At 37.8% G+C, this 22314-nt stretch overlaps 1 protein-coding gene across 6 annotated transcripts in view; it reads right to left on the bottom strand.

The window, feature by feature from the left end:
* cadm1a (cell adhesion molecule 1a) overlaps positions 1-22314 on the bottom strand; it is a 368288-nt gene that overhangs the window by 73944 nt on the left and 272030 nt on the right. For all 6 annotated transcript variants that reach the window (XM_044221784.1, XM_044221786.1, XM_044221788.1 and 3 more), the window contains one exon: positions 11779-11925. In XM_044221784.1, the coding sequence (XP_044077719.1) occupies positions 11779-11925 (147 nt within the window). The remainder of the gene's footprint in view (positions 1-11778; positions 11926-22314) is intronic.

Below are 22314 nucleotides of genomic sequence, written 5' to 3'. Positions count from 1 at the left end.
TCTTCGATTATCCTGCCAGAAAGTTCTGCTCTCAACACTCAAAACAACAAATACCTAAGAAGTACAAACACACCAAGAAAAACTGGAATGAAGCAATCTGAAAATGCAGCATACAAGGCAGTTATTTTTTCATGAAAATACTTATTTCTTCCCTACACAAGTTCCTCATATTTGCCACAAAAAAACTTGAATGGTTGGTTTCCATTAGTGCAGCTATTAGTTTCTTTAATCTAAGCACAATGAAGCCCTTATTGTGGCACATGAATAATATGCCCCTAATTAGTGTAGCTCATTCAAAAGGCTTGTTAGCCCTCATTAAAATGAGAGGTCAGACTCTAATCCTAATGATTTAATTAAATTAAATGATCCCAGATTCAAACATAACGATGCTGCAGTATACAGATGCACTGAAGAAAGAAACAACCTTTTTTCAGAGGGAGAGCTGGTCAGGAGGGAGAAATACTCATACTTAACTTTTGGTGTCCAGTGGTTTAAAGGTAGTGGCAGCAGTGTAAGCATCTCACTAATCCAGTGTAGATATAGAATAGATATATTGGCAGATCTGTTATTAAGAGGAGAAACATGCTCTGTTCTAGTATAAAGATCCAAGTTGAATTTTTAGTTTTCAAATAATGTATTCAATATAAGGTTTGTAGGACAATACGTTTTCTAACCAAATTCAAGTATTTATAATGCTCAATTCGAGCTCCATCAAAGGCATGGATAGGTGTGGGAACACTAAAGGTCTGTGCTCTTGTGAAGTTCATTCACTTTGTCTTTCAGGAGTCTAGAACAAGCTTTAAAATTTATAAAAGAAGCCTATAGGACACCAAAAGCAGATTGTAACCTGGAGAAGGCCTGATCTGATTTACAGTGAGGAATAAGGCATAAAAGATGGTCTCATCAGCATAAAACTGGACATTGCATTTAAAAAATATATGTTTAGAGTAAAGAGCAGGATGCCAAATATTGATCTTTGTAGGAAACTTTTATCAACAATTTGTGGACTTTATTTGAAGCCATCAGCAACCATAGTTTGAACACTACCAGAAACATTTGAACCAGATTTAGAAGAATTGAATAACCTACATCATCTCTCCTTTAGAGCTGCAATTTCCTGTTATGTTCTAGTGTGTTTAACCTTTTCTGATGTAGGAGATGTTGAGTGAGGTTGAGGTCTGGCAAGTACAGAGGGAAAGCCATGTGAGCCAGCACCACTTTAAAGAAGACATGGAATGCAATCATAAAGTTCAACCAAGGAAATGGTTTGGAAACTACAACACTTCCATTAAGGCTGCAGTTTGTCAATCACCTTTTGACTGGACTTTTACCTAGAGCAGAGCTTCTTTGTTCGTTTGGCTCTGTATCTTCGATAAAGATGCTTTTCTGTCTCAAAGACGTCAACTTGATAGACTGTTCTACAGATTGTGGTTGTGATCAATTTATGTCTGCCTGGTCTTGCTTTGAAGGAAAATTACTTGGTTTGTGAATCTCTCTCCAGCCGGCAGAGATGTGGGTGGTGATTCAGAGATCTGGAACCAGACTACAAATACTTCATAAGACAATAACAAAATTTACCTCAAATATGCTGCAATGATATAACAAAGAATCCTAGATCTGCAACTGGATTCAGAACTGCACAAATAACTAATCACTTGTCCCCTTGCCAATGGCCTAACCTTCCATTAAACATATAATCATCCCAAAGAAGATAAAAATGCACATAGGACCATATTTCTTTAGTGAATATCAGGTCTCAGTTGTTAAAATACTAAAAACTCATGCTTTGTACTGGAGAACATCCATTAATATTTGAACGAAATATTTGGTGTGTCAACAATTTGACAAAACCCTTGCCAATCAGATATAATCCATTTCACAAAAGCATTTCTCAGAGACCTCTATAATCCTCTTATGTATCACTTCTAAATAAGGTATTGTGGTATAAGCATGAGCTGAATGAATAAATACTTTCTAATACATTGAAAATAAACACTGAAGCACTGTGTCACTGTGGCAAGGACACAGTTCCCCATGCTCAAGATTTGGGGCAACAATACTATAGGCTCAGAGAGATACAAGGACAGAGAACAGCCTGGTTCACACAGCAGGGTTCAACACAGTGGTACATTTCAGAAAAAAGTGGCAGTCCTGGCAAAGAGAAGGTGAGCCAGGCAACACTGCAAACAGTTCTTTTATTGTTACGTCAGAGCATACTAAAATACATATTTCACTCCTCTTTGTGTACTTTGGACAAAAAAGGGAAGGTGACCTTTAGCTTCATGTTCTTTTTGCCCTGTTCTTCTTTTCTTGTTCTATCATATCTGATAGCATGAGAAGGACATCGTAGATGTCTGACAAAGGTAATTGATAGTCAAGTCTTTGGAAGAGAAGTCTGCCCAAACTCTGAAAGGCTGTAAATTATCTGATCTGTCAGTTTTTACAGCTGATGGTGATGAAGCTAATTTAAAAGCAGTGATAAGACAGTACAGTAGAGCTGTTACAGCCCAGGAGACTTTGTGAGGTAGCTGACAAAGTGAAAGTCAAACTTTTCCTCTCTTTTTCAAATTACTGAATGCAGTGTCACTGGTCATGCTGACTACTGCTGATGCAGTATGCCAGCTTTAATTAACCCTATTGTTCTGTATGCTGTGATGTAATGTTTGCATTAAGCCGTGTGCTCAGAGAAACACGTCCCATCTCATATTACCAGTCAGCACTTACAATTTCAAATACTAAATGGAGTGCGCATAGATAGCACTTTTCAAACTGAGCTGGACAAAGTGCTTTCCAAAGCCTCTCATTCACCAATGCACACACACACACACACACACACACTGATGGTGGCGCAGCTGCCATGCAAGGCACTGGCCTACTCATCATGGACAATTTGTGGTTCAGTGTCTTACTCAAGGACACTTCGACATGTGGACAGGAGGAGCTGGGAATCATAATGTCTCACAGTCATAGTTTGCACAACCAAAATAGGTCACTTTTCAGGTAAACGTAAACATTGGTCGTTTTAAAGGTTCAGTATGTAACATTTAGGAGGAGCTATTGTCAGAAATGGAAGACAACGATGATGTATATGAAGGTGAGGCAAGCGGTATTCAAATGGTTGCAAACTGCAATTTCACCGCTAGATGCCACTAAATCCTACATACTAGACCTTTAAGAGTTTGACCAAATGACAAACGTCATTGAGGAGTTGAGTTTTTGTAGTGAGTCTCCTTTAAGCAGGGATAACTCAAAGCATTTGAGAGGACTTTCTGCAGAAGAAAAAAAACCCCCAAAACCTTCATTAATGATTCTTTAGCCATTTATTGATTATTAACCATAAAATATGGTCACTTTTTTCAGTTGCAATAGCATTTACATTTAAGGGCAGAGTTGTTCACTGGAATGAATTGTCTTCACAAATCTATGGGCAGTACAAAATGATGGGTAAAAAGACGATGTTCTGTATTTGATCCCTTTCAACATTTTCTCTCATACTTCCTCAGTCCTGGCAAGACATGGTCACGTTGAGTGGTGATAACTACACATTTCATGTTTCATTTAATGTTTTGAGGTTATCATAAAAATCCAAATGTTACATTCAAATTAAGAGAAAATAGGAAAAGGCTGGTCATGAGTCTCAAAAAAGGCTGTGAAAACACAAGCTATCATCTATTAAGCTGCCATGATCTCACCATTGAAATGTCGCTGACAGTGAAGGTAAAATTAGAGTGGATGAGTCTTGTGGCGAAAATACATTTTTAAACTAAACATAAGAGAATTGGGATCAATACATCCTCTAATGGCTCTTTCTCCCCTTTTTCACCTCTGCTGACTGCATGGTTTTAATTCATCTTGCTTTTTTCTTTTCCGTCTTTTGATTCATCTTCATTCTTTCTCTGCATTTCATTTGAATAGTTTTTTTTCTCCAGCTTCAGCCAAGGAGGATTCCCATCTAGAGAGAGCAGGAGATGATGAATGTGCCTCGCCTAAGTGGCTGCAATCAATTGTGATTAGTGGCTGCCACTACTTTTTGAGAGGAGCACATCAAAGTTTTATTATTGGGTGTCAGAGTTGGTGAGATGGGGTGGGGCGGGGGTAATTACATTCTTATAACCAACCTCCTCCCCACTCTAGGTGAAGTCCAGATTTCCAAATCACCATGGCGTAGCCACCACCTAAATCCAGAGTATGGGAACATTTAGCATTGCTTCAGTAGTTGTCTATCTGGCATAGCCGATGGTAATTAAAGAACTGCCTGTTCTCATGTTCCTTTTAGTATTATATTTTGCATTGTTAGAGTTTTAGATTCCTCCAAGAGTACTTTTTCAACTCATAATGACATTATCAGTCATGTTATCTTTTTAATTTAATTTATAAAAGATACTTCTGCTTTTTGCACAACCTCATTGAAACGTTTCACAAGCATAATGTTGATATTCCCCATTGTGAATATTTATATAATTCCCATTTCCCATATATTCCCATATATTCTTCTTCATATCCTATTTGTTTTTGATCTTATTTTTATTTTCTACAATCGTCAACGTTCCCTGTTGGGATCATTCATAAATCTAATAATATTTCATTCAATCTCATCTTTGTTTACAAATTTTTGTATCTTTTGCCATGCTTTGTTTGATTAAAATTTTTCTTTGAAATAACCTCACCAGCAATATATAAGTTCATAATTTTCGACTCAATACATATAAATCTAGTGATTTCCTTGTACTGTCTGCCAAAGTGATGTAGTGCAATAGTGAAGACTTTTCATATTTTACTCAATGCATGTAGTCAACTGTCACCTTAGTTCATTTCTACATCAAAGCCCCATTCAACTATATTTTTTTTATATCAACATTAACCAAATGACTGACATTTATTAGCCAACTCTGCAGCTCCACCTAGCTTTTAGCTCATTGTTTCACAGTTTAAGTAAACAACTGCTTAAGAAAGTCAAAATCTTGCAGCTGAAGAGCCAAATATTTTTCTCAGGAGTTGGTGGAGACCAAATTGGAGCAAAAATGCGTGTGAATATTCGACTATATTTATTAGGAGGCCAGAAACACGACTTCAAAGCAATGGTCACAAAACCACTTGGCAACCCTAGCATGATAAAACAATGATGTATCAGGGCTCTATTTCTTTGAGGGTTCTGACCCCAAGTGATTAACCCAGCTGCAAACCCAACAAAAGATTTTCATATCATAACGACAGATGTACAACATGAAGAGCTGTTCGAAATACTCAAAGCCAAGAGTAGGTTGAATGACTTGTTTATCTTAGCCAGCCTGTTCCAGTTGGACTCCCTCCTGCTGTTTCTACTTGATATTAACATGCTAGACCCATTTCAACTGTTAAGATGATCTACCAGCTTGTAGTAATATCCTGGTCACATGCATTTCTGACTCAGAAAGAGCCAGACGACATGGTTATAAGCTTTGGTATGATATGACAGTCAGGTCAATGTGTAGTATTTTTCACTTGGCTTGGGTGTAGAATCTTTGATGGTCAAGGATACACAGTGAGATGCTGCTGCCTACTCATGCTTCAACCTTGATCACGATTGTGTCCACCACAGAACCTCAGTCACTCTTCAACAGGGCAGTCTTTGTAATTATTTGGCTCAACACAATTTAAAATTTTGAAAAATAACTTTAGTAAGTTTATGTTGCCATTAATCACAGTGAGCTCATTTGCTTTTGAGCTTTTCCATTCATTAAAATAATAACCAGGTCAAATTCAATCTCCTTGCAAGGTCCTATCATGTCCTTCATGTGGAAATATTTCATAGATATTTTTTTTTTACTTGTATTAGTTTTCTGCCACTGTGTGTGTATCAGCCAAACGTCCAGTAACACAGCTGCCGAATACAAATTCACTGCCGGGTTCCTGTGTGATAAAGAGACAATTATTGTGTCTTGCCACGGCATTTAGGATGTTATGTACCTTGCTTTGTCTGCCTTTTCCTCTCTGTCTTCCATTACTAACCTACACACACACCTACACGCCTTACGTGCTTAGAGTAGATAATAGTGGTTTATTGGCTGAAGTTTAGTACAGATCAATAATCAAAAAAGTTAAATAAACTCAATTGTACCTTTAAAGGCCCAGTGTGTGTAACATTTAGGAGGAGTTATTGGCAGAAATTAAATATAATATTAAGTATGTTTTCATTATCTTAGAATAAGGCATTTCATCTACATAGGGAGTGGGGCCCCTTCAACGGACGTCCCCATGTTGCACCGCCATGTTTCTACATACACCAGAACGGACAAACCAAACACTGGCTCTTGATAGGGCTGTTTGCATTTTTCACGAGTTTCGCAGCCACTGTAGTTTCTCCTACATGCTTGGAACAGGAGGGTGAGGCGAGCGGTATTCAAATGGTTACAATCTGCAATTTCACCGCTCGATGCCACTCAATCCTACATACTGGACATTTAAAGAGCAGTTGCCTGTGGTTATTTATGTATGTGTTGTAATGGTCAGTACTCGGAAATTGGCATTTCTAAGTGGAAAAAAAAACTTTTTGAGATTGTTTTCATATTTTGGTTATTGGTCCCTGATCCCAGGGTGGTGCCATGTAATTATGAATCCCTTTATATTAATATTAATATTAATAAGAAGTAATAATTAATAATACGTTTTCTAATATCCAAATCTGCCCTGCCAGATTCCCAACACAAGTAACCATGAAGTTGTGTGCAATTAAAGAAGATACTTTGTTTTATTGGGTGATGTTAGATGTATGTGTCTGTGTTCTCGTGTGTGTACATGGTTGTGTTGAAAAAGACTAAGGGGGATAAGGCAGTGTGTGTAAACCAAGCAAAATAGATATGAGATCTGTTTACAGTCTCTAGTATAAAGGCTGCAGTATTACTAGATGTTTGTGCATCTTTCTTCATGCACATTTTTTATGCTACGAGGCCAACAGTTATGCACATGTGAAGTTAAGTGTTGAGGTGTGATGCAGGTTGTTTAGTTAACCAAAGAAATGGTGGACATTTGGTCAACCTAGCGGGGGAATTTTAAATATTAGCTGAAAGTGAAAGGTACAGATGTTTGATAATGCTATTAGCAAGCCCTCCAGTTATTAATATTTAGGGATTACTTTCTAAATAATATATCTTTATTCAGTTTCAAAAATCTTGGGTGATAGTCATAATAAAAGGGAGTGTGTTATGTCAAATATATCACCTCTTTGTAATGTTGTCTAATAATGAAAGTAATGCTAAAATTGGTAATGTCACAGTCATAACATTAGCATTGTTGAAAGATATATTGTGTCTTAAATTGGAAAAATGTTTCCCTAAAACATATGAAAGTTTGAGCTACATCCTACTAGCTGGGTGTTTACTACTTCTGACTTTGAATGGAGCACAACAGTATTCACATATTAAACAGGTCATTGTGCCATGGAAACATCAACATCTTTGCATACTCACTACAATAGCGAAAAAACAATCTGTACTAAAGCATAATATGTTTGTCTTGTCCACCACCCACCCATTCTCATACTACTTTGCTGGTAGAACATCTGTGTACAGGAATATACAGTACAATTTATTTCAGGCAGCATGGGGGGTCATTAAAGCTGCACCAAACAGCACCAAAGCAATACCTTAAAGGAGCACTTTACATTCATCAGTTTACTCATCATGGGGAGTACTTGTCAGCCTGAGAAAACAGTTGTATAATATCTTCTGGAGATGTTTTGTCAAATCTGGTAAAATAGCTCCTTATTATGTCATCAGGGATTATCTCAGCTTGGGCTGAGTAGCTGCATAGTAACAAACTCCACGCCCCAGTTGTGAGTCAAGGAGTTTAAAAGATGTGGTTGTTTACCAGGCAGGGAGGGCTTAATGAAAGGCACTATCTATGTGCATTATGGGAAATATATGCTCCAGTGTTTTTGGAGCTTGACCCATATACAAAACTACAAATCAGGATATCTCAGCCCATGCTGCTTTGATTTTGATGTTTTTTCAAGTCCCCAAGCTTATCCCTTTAAATAAACAACATCAGCATCTGAAGCAAGGCAATAAAGATAGGGAAGTATAATAAAATGCAGTGCAAGACATCCATCTCCTGAATCACATGGACATTTGAAATTATTTAACTGAACTGAATAAAATGGCTCACAGAAAGCATCAGAACTACTTTGGGTGGACATCAGAATCAGAAATATTTTATTGAACCCCGAGGGGAAACTCTTTCATTAAAGCTGCTCATTATCACGTCAATGCACTTTTGAGAATAGAAGGAATAGAAGTACTAAGCAAATCAAAATATAATACACTATAATACAGGTAAGAAAAATTAAGTACAATTGGTTATAAAGTATAAAAGCTAAAATAAGTGTAAGTACCAAAGTGGATTTAGAGGTTGATAAGTATGTACGGTATAATACAATGTAATAATATAAGTAATAAGTAATAGACATGAAGTGTAACAGTAGGGTGAGTAGGAGTAGTCAAAATACTTTTCAAAGCACTCCTTCCTTTCTGTCTCTTTACCCTCTATTGCTCTCCATCTCACACTCACAAACATAATCCACCACTGTGGATTCAGACGGAGATGGCAGATGTGATATTTTTAAGGGGCCAATGTTGTTTAGAGGCTGCCTGGTGGAGGCCATGTCATAATGAAGCAGTGCAGCTGCGGCGAAGATGCCTGGGAGGGATCACAGGAGATCAAGGAGCCCCCCGTCAAAGAAGAACACCTTGCCCTTGACAGCCACCTTGTGGGAGTCGGCTCATCGCGGCACAGCACAACAGCAGATAATTACCAAGCTCGGTTTAGCATACGCATGAGGGCTCTCTGTGAGTGTGCCCTTGTATAGTATGTAGAAGGTGTGTTTGTAAGGTGGTGAACATGACTAAGGAGGGGTTGGTGAGTGTGGAGGAGGGCCTGAAACTCACCACACAGGGGGGCAGGGAGTCTCTGGTGGATCATAATGTAGAAAGAACTAAGTCATGAGTACATGTACAGTACAGAATGTGTTTGTGTTCACACCTGAAGTCTTAGCTCAAGAAAAAGGTCAAAACATATATTTATTGTAACTGCACAGCAAACAGGCAACAGTTTTAGATATGCCATAACATCTGAGGATTTGCAAAATAAACTTTTCTACCCAATTATTTTGATGCTTTAAATTCATTTTCTATATGAAACAAACTCAGATATACTGTACACAAGTGCTCATATCCCATCAGCTTATCAAGTTCTTATGGCCAGCATGTTAGCAAATAGCCTACTTCCAGCAGACACAGAGAAACATAACCATTACTTTGAAGTCGTGTCTCTGTCCACCTGATGAATGTTAGTCCAATATTCACTTTCCTTTTATCTCCGGTTTTGGTCTCCACCATCTCCGGAGTAAAATATCTGCCTGCTAAATGCTTTACTGTTCACCAGCTCGTCTCTAACTTTGTCAGTCTGCTGTATTGTGCTAAGCATCGCATACTGAAGCTGTAAAACCCCTGGCTAGATATAATTTGTTTTGTTTGTTTGTTTTTCATCTGACAAACTCAGCGCATGATGTTGAGTGTTTCATAATAATTTGAGATACGGCACTAGTGTTTCCTGTCAGCATGGCAATATCACTGTGTTGATTCTCACAACTGATCCCCATGTTTGACATGTATTTAAATCTTGGTATTAATTAAACTGTTGTTCCAGTACCAGTTACTCTGGTTGTAGGAAATTGTATGAAATGTTTTTTTTTTTTTATCAGAATCACAATCATCTTGTTTTTTTCCCCAAACATTTTTTTCAGGTAATGTTTAGAATTAGATAAATTTAATGTTAACTGGCAATAATATGTGGTGTAATGATTTCCTTAGAATTTAAAATAAAAACAGAGCATTTCTTTCTCTGCTCAAACTCTCTCTTTTCATCAGATTTGTTGCCTTTGTTTAGTGCCAATGTGTGGGATTAGGGTTAGATTCACACACACAAGCTTAGTATAGGTCAGGCTGAAAAAGCAGTGAGAGGAACAGTGGTTAAAACAGCTAACAATAGCTAAAATAACAGCTATACTTCTTGCTCCACATCATGCCTAACACCCCTTAGCTGTTCTAAAATCACTGTGGAGGCAATTATTAACATTTATCTGGATATTGCCATTAATTGCGCAATTGTTGAAGTAGTGTTAAATTAGGTTAGCACTACTCTTTGCTGGTACAGAGGTGTTTGATTCTGTAGTCCCTCAAGGGCACTTTATCACGTTCACTGCCATAATTTTTTTCTAATCCTGAAAATGTGACAACTTTATACAGAAGACATAGGGAGGATTTCAGGGTGGATGGTTGGGCTCGTTAAATCTGTTATTATCACAACAGATTTCCTCATGCAAATTACTTGTATGAAGGTTTAGGAGACAGGGTTGGAAAACTAATTAATGAATCAGTAAGTTCACAACAATCTGTACATTTTAAACTTACAACATAGCGCTACTGTTACATAGTTACAGAGGTCTACTATACTATGTTATATTGAGGTCAACATTCTACACACAGGGGCTTAAAAAACATAATTAAAGAAACCAAAACCTGGCAAGAAAGAGTACAGAACATAGTATGTCCAGCGGAACACGGCTAATTAGGGCTGTGACACGATAATTAGACAGGATAAGAATAAACACAACAGGTCATTAAATGTTTAGGGATATGAGCTGCTTTTATTAAAGCAGACATGCTGAAAGTGAAACATGTTTGGTAGATTGTATTAACCTCATTCTGTATTAATCCTGCCACAGACATGTGGGTCAAACTTAATGCAGCTCCCTGGAAGTGCAAGTAATGTAAGAGGATATTAATTAATGTTATACAACTTTACTGCTGGCTCCATTCACATGCTTTGGTTAAACGACATATTTTAAGATATTTGTCTTAATTTATGTGCTTTGTCGTCCAACTATGGCTTGACTACATTTTACCAAAGATATGTCAAATGTCTGTCTTATTTTATAACTGCTTGCAAAATGAACCTGTGAAACTGACATCAATAAATGCCTCACTGGGATTGATTTCCATGTCATCTGATCACATCAAACTGAGTCAGACTATAATTAAACACATACCATATCAATCACATAAAGACACGGCAGTGCTGAATGATTTCTCTCTTGCAGCAGACAGTGTCTGCTACCAACTACAGCCTACTTTCTCCTCTGATAGAAAGATGATAACCCCTTAGATGATCTATTATAGACAAGATTTTCCTAAACAGCTACAACTGTATGTTATATCAACTGCAGGAAGGTAATCTGGAATGTTTAGTGAAAGTGTAACTAGCCACACTTTACTGTCAATTTTAAGTCTTTTAAGACTGAGATTTTGTCATCCATTTGCCATATATGTTAATATGTACTCTGCAACTTGCCAATGTTTCAAAAATGTCACAATATATTGGACTTTTATTGTGAAGTTGAAGATGTTTCATTGTGTTCTTATTTCTAATGCTGCATTCATGCCATGTCACAAAATGGGAGAGATGGAAAAACCTCATTAATACGACTTGGGCGCATTATAGCCTAAACTGCCTACATTTTTAATTATGTTAGGGGGGAAAAATTCAAATTGAATGAAACATGCATATAAATGGCTTTCAGTGTTTGAGACCTGGGCTGTTTCCATGTCAACGATTTTCCTTCAGTCAAAACAAAGTAAATTTACTTACCTAAAAAAACACGCTTAAGTAAAAAAGAACACACCTAAAATAAAGATGACAGTACACATGACAGTAATGCTAGTCATGATGTTGTATAATACTCACGTCTCATGTCTCTGAAGTAAATTGTCTGTCTGTTGGGGTTGAGCAGCTGGATAACAGAGTCGTCATTGTTCTTCACCCGACAGCTGATGATCGCCATCTCGCCCTCCACCACCGACACATTGTCTGTCACCAGGTTCTGACTCACCACTGGACAGGACAAAGACAAGAACACATACCACTGGCATATTGGTAAATGCAACAAAGCAAGGGGCACCCAAGGCAATTATAGTTCTGATAAGAATCAAAGCCCTTTTATCTAGACACCTATGCGTTTTGGCAATATCTACACATCTAACTCAATATGGAAGGATATCTCCAAAGAATATTAATGGATATTGATAGGACATTGTTTCTTAACCTGTAGGTCAGGGCGCCCCAAGGGGTCGCAAGATAAATGTGAGACGTCACGAGACGATTAACAGAATAGGAAAGCAGTGAAAAACATTTGTGCTACACAAATGTATATTTCATTTTTCAGACATTTCTCTATAATTTTACCTGTTCGGGACATTAAAATTGATAAATAAAACAGGGGAAATGTAGTCATAAGTGACAGACATGTGCAACAATAGATCACATACACTATAGACAATCTAGGACACCTTTATGAAGAAGGAGTTAAGTCAATGGATTCATTAAGTTCCGTGAATGTTGTGGCTTTTAAACTTTGCTGAGAGTTTTTAAAAAGTACGTCTTTAAAGATAAATATAGTATATCTTAATCTGTGTCAATAGGAATGAATACAACTGAGTGTCCAGGGAAACTGCTCAACAAGCCTGCAGGCTGAGAAAAATTGGTTATGGTCGTCATCAGTCATCAGCCGCCACTTAGATTGTTGCGCTTCCTTGTATCACAAACAATGTCTCTGCCTGAAGATTGAAAAATGGATTCTTTCTAGTTCTGTGCTACTTTGATTTGAAAAACTACAGTAATAACATATCAGACTTTGCTTTGGGGTTGCATCCATTGTTGGGCTTGATGGTAAGCCTTGAGTGGCTTTGGTTTATTTTAAATGATCGCTAACGCTTGGCAGCTTGCCAGTGGTGGCTGCTAGTTATATCAGTCCCCAGCGCAGTATTTTTATGATGAGATACACAAGCGCAAAACACACACACACACACACACACACACGCTAGGCTACATGGAACCATGGACAAAAACAAACAAGCAGTCAAAGTGAAAAATAAAATCAACAATTTAGTAACTATATTTTAAATGTTTACAATACTGTATAACACATCAGACCACAAAACTGGAAAAATGTGGAGGGGGTTATGCAAGAGCACACACTGTACTGTAGGTGTTTACTAATGTGACTGTTCTACCAGCAGCTTGTCTAAATCAAAAACACACTCAGCAGCGACCCACCTCAGAAATGATAACAGACTGACACAGCAGCCAGTCAGAATTGTTGAATCACTTTGAATAAGCATAAATACACCTATTTAAATTACTTTTGACCAGTCTTGCATGGTGCAGACTGGACCCTAATGCCGGGATCAGACTACAGGACATTTGTGTCTTTACAGATTGTCAGGTGATCATGGTCATTCTGGGACTTGGCCGAGACACATGTTGAACCAATCAAACTGACCAATTGCTTGTGGTTTTTCATGACCTGTGTGATGTCCAAAGGTAATTAGACAGGCGGGGCCAGAGGCAGACTTCCGGGATTAGGTATGTCTGCAGGCTTGTTATAGATGTTGTCAAACTACTGTAGGCAAAAAACAAAAAAAAAAAAATCAATGTGCTCATCTTTCCATCAGGGCCTCATGAGGCATCCTAGACACAGAAGTGTTTGTTTTCCACTATGACACAATATACTGGATAAAACAACAAATTTGTTGCAATTTTCAGCCTGACATTGTGTAATCTGAGACTGGCATTAAAAACCCAGTCCTGGCTTTTGATGTGTCAGTAGATGGAATAGCCAGCCAAGTCAGTTAATTCAGTTAATTTGGAAAAGGATCACATTGCATCAGCATCCCACGTTATAAATATGACAGCTATTATAAACAGGTGGTTCAATATGAGGCTACAACATCCTAATGGGGTTGAGGGTTCTTGTAAATTACTTTTATAATCATTGAATTCATACTTAATCTGATGTATGTGTGTTGTTATATGTTGCTCTATTACCCCATTACACCAAGATGCATGGCTACATAAATGAAGTGTGGACTGCTAATGTTACTCGTCTAGAAAACACCAGATGATATAAAGAGGCTGCTGTTCTGCCTTTTGAGGTTGAGAGACAATTTATGGATAAAGTCTTTGTAATCCCCCTTATACTTTCCTCCTACATAGTTATGAAAATAGCATCACAAATAATATCTTCTCAGAGAGGCTAAAAGGACCAACTCAGGGGTGGAGAGGGGGGTGTGAAGGGAAAGAAACTAAAAGAACGCAGGAAACATCAACTGCTAATTTGCATGCCTCAGTTGTCAAGCACCTCTAAATATCCCTGCCATTTAGGAGACAAGGAGGATGAGGTGAGAAGAGAGAAATTGCATCCTCTGATGCTGACAGATAAGGATAGACAGCTTAACAAACGAGATTCAAATCAGCATCCCTTGGTGGCCCAAACACAGCCCTAAATAAATGAACCTTGGCGTCTTTAATATTCAAGACTGAACCTCATTTTTCAAACATGTGCAGAAGTGGGCGGTAGGGTGGGCATCTGGTCATGATAATATGCTAACATACTACAAAATGCATTTCAAGGCATCCACTGAAGGTTACAAGGCAGCAGCAGGGTGCTGCAAGGTGTCTGCTAAGTTGTGTTTTAGGCCAGTGGAGGTAGTAAGAAGGACTTCAAATGGTGGCTGCCTTGTCAGCTGCTTAATTGTTCCTGTTGTGCTAAATAAACAACTCTGACACGCTGGAAGATGGTACGTGGAGGCGGGGGGCTTTACACTAATTAATGGCCAACAACAGCCATGTGCCATGGCCTCCGAGGACACTGTCAGAGGTGCTACGGAAAAAGCACACTTCTGACATCTTGGTAGGCAAAGACTGTTTAAAGCTGCAATATGAAGCTTTTTTAACATTTCAAAGAGTATTTTTGGCATGAAAGTCTAGAGGGCGAGGGGTGTCAGAGGGCCAATTTGAAGAACCAAAGGAAAAAAACAAGGGCCAAAGCTTGTAACTAGAATAGTTTATTATTGGACAACCTTTCACTGTATAAGCTGTTGTCTATTGAATATGACCTATGGGTACTTTCAAAAAGACTTATAGCCTTAAATGACCATACCGGTGGTTTTGCATGTTTTAGTCCATTTACTACTAATCACATGCACTTAACAGCAGAGCTAACCTTTTTGAAAACTATGCTGCTGTATTTTTAAATCAGTTTTTAAATCAACATCAATAAAATCAATGCAGACTTAATGCTGTACATGACTGTTAAGGAGATAAACATTGCAAACACACTAGTATCGCACTTTGCAACTTTAGTTACAATGTAGATGTTGCTCAATTATTGGCAATTATGATATTTTTCAAATTGGAGAAATGTTTTGATCAACTGGTCCTTGTTTTGTTTTAATCTCATCTTCTGCTAACATGTGCACAAGGACAAACAGTATGTTTTTTTTTGAGAAACATGTAAACTACACCGGATATATCTTCAATGATCTCACACAATGTTATTGATATATTCAACATAAATATATTTTTCCACATGACGCACGCAGTTCTCAGCAAAAACAGTCAGTGAAAATGATCTGGTGATAGTCATATGGACATCATACCAGCAATATTACTCATTTCAATATAGTTTCAATGTCTATATCTGTAGAATATGTCACAGACATGAAAAAAATAAAAATATTTTTTCTCAACATCTCCTTTATCAGTTTTAGATTAAAATCCCTGTGCACAGAATCCCTTAATATGTTAACAAGGCTTTTATTGTATTGTTTTTATGTATCAAAGGAAAAATCTATGTAGAAAGACAGGGCTGGCAGTTGCAGCACCGCAGCAGCAACGCTCTGTGTGTCATGCACAGGTAGAGGTAGGCAGTGTGACCCAAGCGTTACAACCGTGACCATATAAATATACATATAAATATATTTTATATATTAATGTTGGAATATTTCCTTGTGATCACAAAATAAATATTTCATGAATGCCAGAAAGCTGAATATGACAAACAACTACACACATTTCGTCTCCGTCCCTTTGATAAATACAAAATGAAGCTCTGTGTTGATGTTTTTAAATGCAGATGGCTGCATTCAGTGTGTGCTTCTTCAATACCTGTGACGGCTTTATGGAAGCTGCTTATATGCCTTTTCATGAAAGACAGCTCATTGAGATGCATGGCAACTGTTGGAGCATCAAGTTTACCAACTAAGGGGCAGGAAGACAGGACTAACAATACACTTCCTTCAAACAAAACACTCACATTGAAGCTTCAGTGAGATACATTCAGTCAGTGCTGAGAGTTCTGCATCATGGTATGAGAACAGTAGAAGAACTCTCATAATAGAAATAGACATTATGATAATGGCACATCAGAGATAGTGGGAGTAATATATAATTGCTAGTCTTAGCTGCACTTAATGCATTTACTCCAAATGTTTATATCACTTAATTTGCCTTTTTCCATCACAAATGAGCCTGTGCATTCACACACAAATACAAAGGCACTATCACCATCTATTTGTCCGCTGGACAGACGAAGAGACTAACAGTTTAACAGCAGACTCTGAGCAAACAGTTGAGAAAAGTAAAATAGCCAACATGCAGTATGCCAATACTAGTCAGATACTCCATGGTTAGGACGTTAGGAGGCACATGTGTAGCTCAGTCTCTCATTCAACAAATCTTTGAAGTACACTTCTTTCCAATCTCCCAAGCATTATACTGCCTGGAAAGTGGGAATAATACAATAATCTGCATCAATATAGACGAGGAAACTCTGTCAAGAAAAGGAATAAATCACAGGCTGCACAGTCAAAAACCACAGCAGCTGCTAGACAATATTATTTGATTATAGAATAGCCTACTGACTGGAGAGTTATTGTTCATTTAACATTTAGTCTGTTTTATTTTTTGTCACATTTGTTACACAACCAACCTAGTAATGCAATTGCTTGCAAGGACTGTTAAACTTATTAAAAGCACTGTAAGTGCTTTCCTGGATTCTACAGCATTTTAATTTGAGTAACCTTAAATTTGTAAATACTATTTTCATAATATCCATGTTTCTTTACTCTTTGTTTGCTGGATCAGAGTGTCTGACAATATAAACAGAGAGGAAGATGTGTGCACATCCCATCCGATATGAATGAATACTTTTTTTTTGTGTGTGTCTGGTTATTTACATGACCCATCTCTCATGGAATTATTTAGACACATTAAAGGTACTATTGATAACATTGATAACATCCAGCCACTAGATGACGCACTCCTTCTCCATTCCAGTGGTTGCCACTTCGTTGCAGAACCTGCATATTTCATGATCGAGTGGAGTAATACTCAGACTCAGTCATATCAAGTGATGAATCTTTCGTCATAAACTAATGAATTCATTTTGTAACATATCGCTATACATTAGCTATAGATTTAGGTTACTTTGTGCGGTGCTGTTTCATGTAACGTTATCTATGATAATCCTAGGATACAGCTAACTAGCTTTGGGTAACCCTTTCCACCCATAATTTATTAATTACAGGGGCCCTATATTGCAACATTTAAAATGACATTTCAATCATCCTTACACTATAAGACATTAGGTAAATATTTACATTTTAATCCAATCAAAGAGTACAGTACAGTACATTATAGGGATACTATTAAAACCCACAGCGCTCAACATTAGACAGACAGGAACAGTAAAAGTTGGCGCTAGCTAGCATTAGCGTGGTGTTGACCTAAGATCAGTTGAAGTGTTTTCTTGCTGAAAACAAATCCAAACTAGTCAATGCATTTGTTACTTCTAGGCTGGACTATTGTAATTCCTTATTATCAGGCTGCCGAATATTACATATTTCTCCAATATTAGCTTTTCTGCACTGGCTCCCTGTAAAATCCAGAATAGAATTTAAAATCCTTCTCCTCACCTACAAAGCTCTTAATGGTCAGGCACCATCGTATCTTAAAGATCTTATAATACCATATTACCCAACTAGAACCCTGCGCTCCCAGGATGCAGGGTTACTTGTGGTTCCTAGAGTCTCCAAAAGTAGAATGGGAGTCAGAGCCTTCAGCTGTCAAGCTTCACTTCTGTGGAATCAGGTCCCAGTTTGGGTTCCATCTCCATCACATTTAAGAGTGGGCTTAAGACTTTAGGGCTGGCTTGGGTGAGTCCAGTATGCTAACATGCTACAGTTGTTGTTATCGGCTTTGTTACTATTATTGTCATTATTGCTATGACTATCATTCCTATTATTATTACTTTATTAATATTAACATTACCACTACCAATACATTATTGACCATTATTACAATTTTAAAATTCCACCCCCCCTCTGCATCAATCCCAAACCGTTTACGCAGTGTGTTGAGTATTTGGTTGTGTTGTGTGTTTTTGCAGTGCCCTTATTAAAGGCATTTAATTCTATGACAAATACGAATAGATAAGGTTAAAATTGTCAAAGTGCATCTTTTAAGTTTTATCCAGTGTCATGTTCCTTTGATATTTCCAACTTTTTTTCAATGGCTACTAACATATTTAGCCCATGGCACTGAAAGGGGGCCAGATTTCAGCCTTCAGCCATCCATGTCAAGAAGTCGAAACAGCCAATCCTAGATTAAAGTTGTCAGACAATGACACTCCACACTGCACCGAACAAAGCTAGCCTGAGGCCCAAACTCACCAAGACTGCAGTGGAAGGGGAAAAAAAAGCCATGTTCCATTTGCCTGGGCTAACAGTTTCCATTTGATTCAATAAGAAATATATGCATATTAAGTTAGGTTACACAGTTGGCCACCATGCCAGTGAAAAAGATGTTCATCAGGAAATCAAACCCACTCTAATACTGAAATCAAACTGCTGTGGCACATTTAGCCGCTAGATATGTAGATATATAAGACTAGATATATAAGTTTTATTTGTAGATTTTATTTTCTATATAACAAATCACTTGTACAAAGGACTGAAAGATGAAAAGATTCTCAAAAATATTAAATATTAATCCGGCATCAGTCTGTCAGTGTATCTTTTATCACTATTCCAGCTCTCCCTATGGTGTTATTAGTAGTAATAGCACTAGTATTGCATTTCTTATTTCATCTACTGTTAGACATGCATTTATTCATACTGTCTCAATCAGAAACATGATGTTACATACAGTAATCTTATACAGTATGGTACATTGTCTTGATTTATGTGTTTAACATTTGTGTGCCATTCTGCTCTCCGCACTGCTTGTGATCACCACAACCATTTCCATTTGACATTTCGAGGAACATGTGTATCTGACTGCATGCCTAGTGAACAGTATACAATAATTTTCTCCGTTTTTGTTGGTGTGGCTCCTGCTGATAAAATGACAAATCTTTGTGCACTGGGCTGCACTGAGTGTTTGTGTGTGTAGGCATGTGTGTGAGAGAGGCAGAAAGTAGTGACTGTGTTTGTGTTTTGTCAATGTCTGATTGCAGTAGGTCCTGTCTGATTGCATGTTTTCACTGATGTTTGTGAGAGTGTCTGATTGTATGTCTTACTGACCACAAGGAGTTGATTTCTGAGTAACCTTTGTGTATGAGTACAGCATTACTACCTCGCAGGGCATTTATCATAATAGTAATAATAATAATATTAATAATAGGTACAGGCCATGTAATGATGTATGTAATGATGCAGTTGATGAGGAAGCATTACAGAAGACCTTCAAAGTAAGTTTGGCTTTTATACATACAGTATGAAAAAGGTAAAATTTAAAGGATGATTCTGGGTCTTATTTTCTTGAAGAAGTCCAGCAGGGAAAGAAACACGAGCAGTCAGATGATCAGATTATTTAACAAAACCCCAGGTTCGTCTATGTTATTTGCAAGACAAAATTATGGCGAGTGGTAAAATTATCACTCAAACTATCCATTGTAAACATCCATTGCAGTTTACAGACCAACTTCTTGGTTTAACTTTGACCAGCCGTGCTTACAGTAGTTGTGTGCACACAGTTTTCCTGTGCAATGAGGGATTATTAGCAATATTTTAGGTGCACTTACTTAAAGTGCTGGACCATGACAGAGATTCACAACTCTGTGCTTTGGGTTTTGATTAAGACCATGATCAAAAACAAGACCATGATCTTTCCCTAACCTAGTGCTTTGAGTTGCCTAAACATAACCAACATTTTTTTAAACTATGCTTTTGTTTCCATGAGTAGGAAGATCCAGGGAACATTTTGCAGTTACTCTTAGTATGAATATTTGCAGATACATTCATCAAAATGTCCTCATTATTTTGATAAAAACTGTGTTCCAGCGGCATTACATTTCTTTCAAAAAAGTACATAAATGTAATATTTAGGAGACAATGATGTGGACTAATGTTGCAGTGTTCCCAGATCTCAGCAATTACTCTTGTGAGTACAGTTATTATAACTGATAGAAAAGATGGCCAAAACTACAAAAACACAAGTCTAACAATGTAATAAAATCAATTATCCTATACATAGGTGTGCAGAACATGAGGAGACATAATAAAGTTCCTGGGGCCAATTTCACAAACATTTTGAGAATATTAGAGCTTGAAGGTTAATTTCTGACCATAGAAATAACAGCTATCCCAAGGTCTGCTTCCTTTCAACCACATCCATTATGAAGGACGCGAGAGTTGGCTGAAAGTATGTGAAGCTTGTGGAAAACAAAAGTTGAAATTTTGAGAGTATTCTTGTAGCCTTGAAACTCCTAGCAAGGACTCCAATCTTAGGAATGATTTAGGTAATTTCTCAGAGCAACTCTCAGCAATGAACCATATTACTTTGACATCTCTATCAATTTGATTTGAACAGGTGGTAGAAATGGATCAAGATATTTAGTAAGTCTTGTGATATTGGCAAGTCTATATGGATAGACACATGCATCATTGGCAGTTCAGCTAACGTAGGCTGCCAATGATGGGGACTCCCTAAAAACTTGGTATTTCACCCAGGGGCGGTGTCTCCTGTCTTGTGTCACACAGTGTCGTGTGCCTGATGCGCGCTCTTGTCGCATTGAGTCGTCTCGTCACTTTTTGGATACGCTAGCAAAACCCTAACCTAAAAAGTTGTTTATTAACCTAATCTGTCCCTTAACCCCAAGATTAAACCTACAGGAGACTTCATCCCTAATTGTAACTTCAAACAGAGATGATCCTTTTATTTGTGTGTGATCATCAATTTATGAAGATACACTTAGATTTTCGCTCCTTGTAATGTTACTGCTGGCACGGCTGCAACCACGACTAGACATTTAGATGGAATAAATGATGTCCAACAACAAAAATCTCCTCAGATTGGGGGCGCGGGGGTGTATATCAATGTGATATCTTGCCCAGCCCCCCACGGCAAACTATCAATTTCCATGTACATAGGTGTTAGACCAAATATACAAATTATAATTAGTACATTCTGTATGCCTTCATACTTGACATGCATTAACGTGCCCCAAGAGCACGGGCTGGGATGGTCACGGAGCTTGCTGAAGTGTGCACTTCTATATCATGTAAAACCACATCCATCCCGGTGAAATACCAAGTTTTCAGGGAATCCCACCAATGATGGATGTGCTGTGGGAATTAATTAAATTTAGGTTGCGTGTTAACAGTAAATATATCATGTTAAATTTACTGAAAAAAGCCATGGGAACACAGTTGTTATCGAGATCTTAAGTGCTAAGATATTGTGTGAAATTCCCAGAAAACATAAATCTAAGACTGTAGAAGATTTTCCATTAGCAACAACTCTTAGCACCATAAAGCTTTATGAGCCCCACGTTACAACAAAAGGCCCAATATGTCTGTCAGACTGTTTGGCCGAGACTGTCTTCCCAAGAAGAACAATAGCATTAGTCATTTTAGCAAGTGCCCCAAAACCACTGATGTTTATGTTCAAGTGACAAAGCCTTGCAGCGGCTGTAGTAATTATGATGGGAGCAAAAGTGGACGTGAGGTGACGTTGTTATAGAGTCCGAGTAGGGAGGAGGTCGGGTTGAATAGATGGCTCAACAAAACATCTGACCATAACATGGGAAACTGCTGTTCGTTTCCTGTTTCCAACCGACAGTCAACACTGTTTAAAAAAAATTAAAAAATGACCATGATTGTTCCATAACCTTAACCACGTCTTTATTATTGCCACCGTGATGACCAAGGTCCCCTAACCTTAACAAAGTCCTTATTTTAACCCAAAACATGACGTTTTCAGTGCAATTCAGATGTATTTTTGTTTCTGTAGCACTGTTTCTATCCGTTATGATAACCATGTAGTCACAAAAGCAATTGCTGAGATCCAGGAACACAATGACATTGCCATCCAACAGGGCAAGATACACAAGCACACAGACAACCAGCAGTCAGATGATGAGACATGTTGTAAACAAACCCC

This window comes from Siniperca chuatsi, linkage group LG14, assembly GCF_020085105.1.
Source record: "Siniperca chuatsi isolate FFG_IHB_CAS linkage group LG14, ASM2008510v1, whole genome shotgun sequence".
Lineage (NCBI taxonomy): Eukaryota > Metazoa > Chordata > Actinopteri > Centrarchiformes > Sinipercidae > Siniperca > Siniperca chuatsi.
This window is presented reverse-complemented; position numbering and strand designations above follow the sequence as displayed.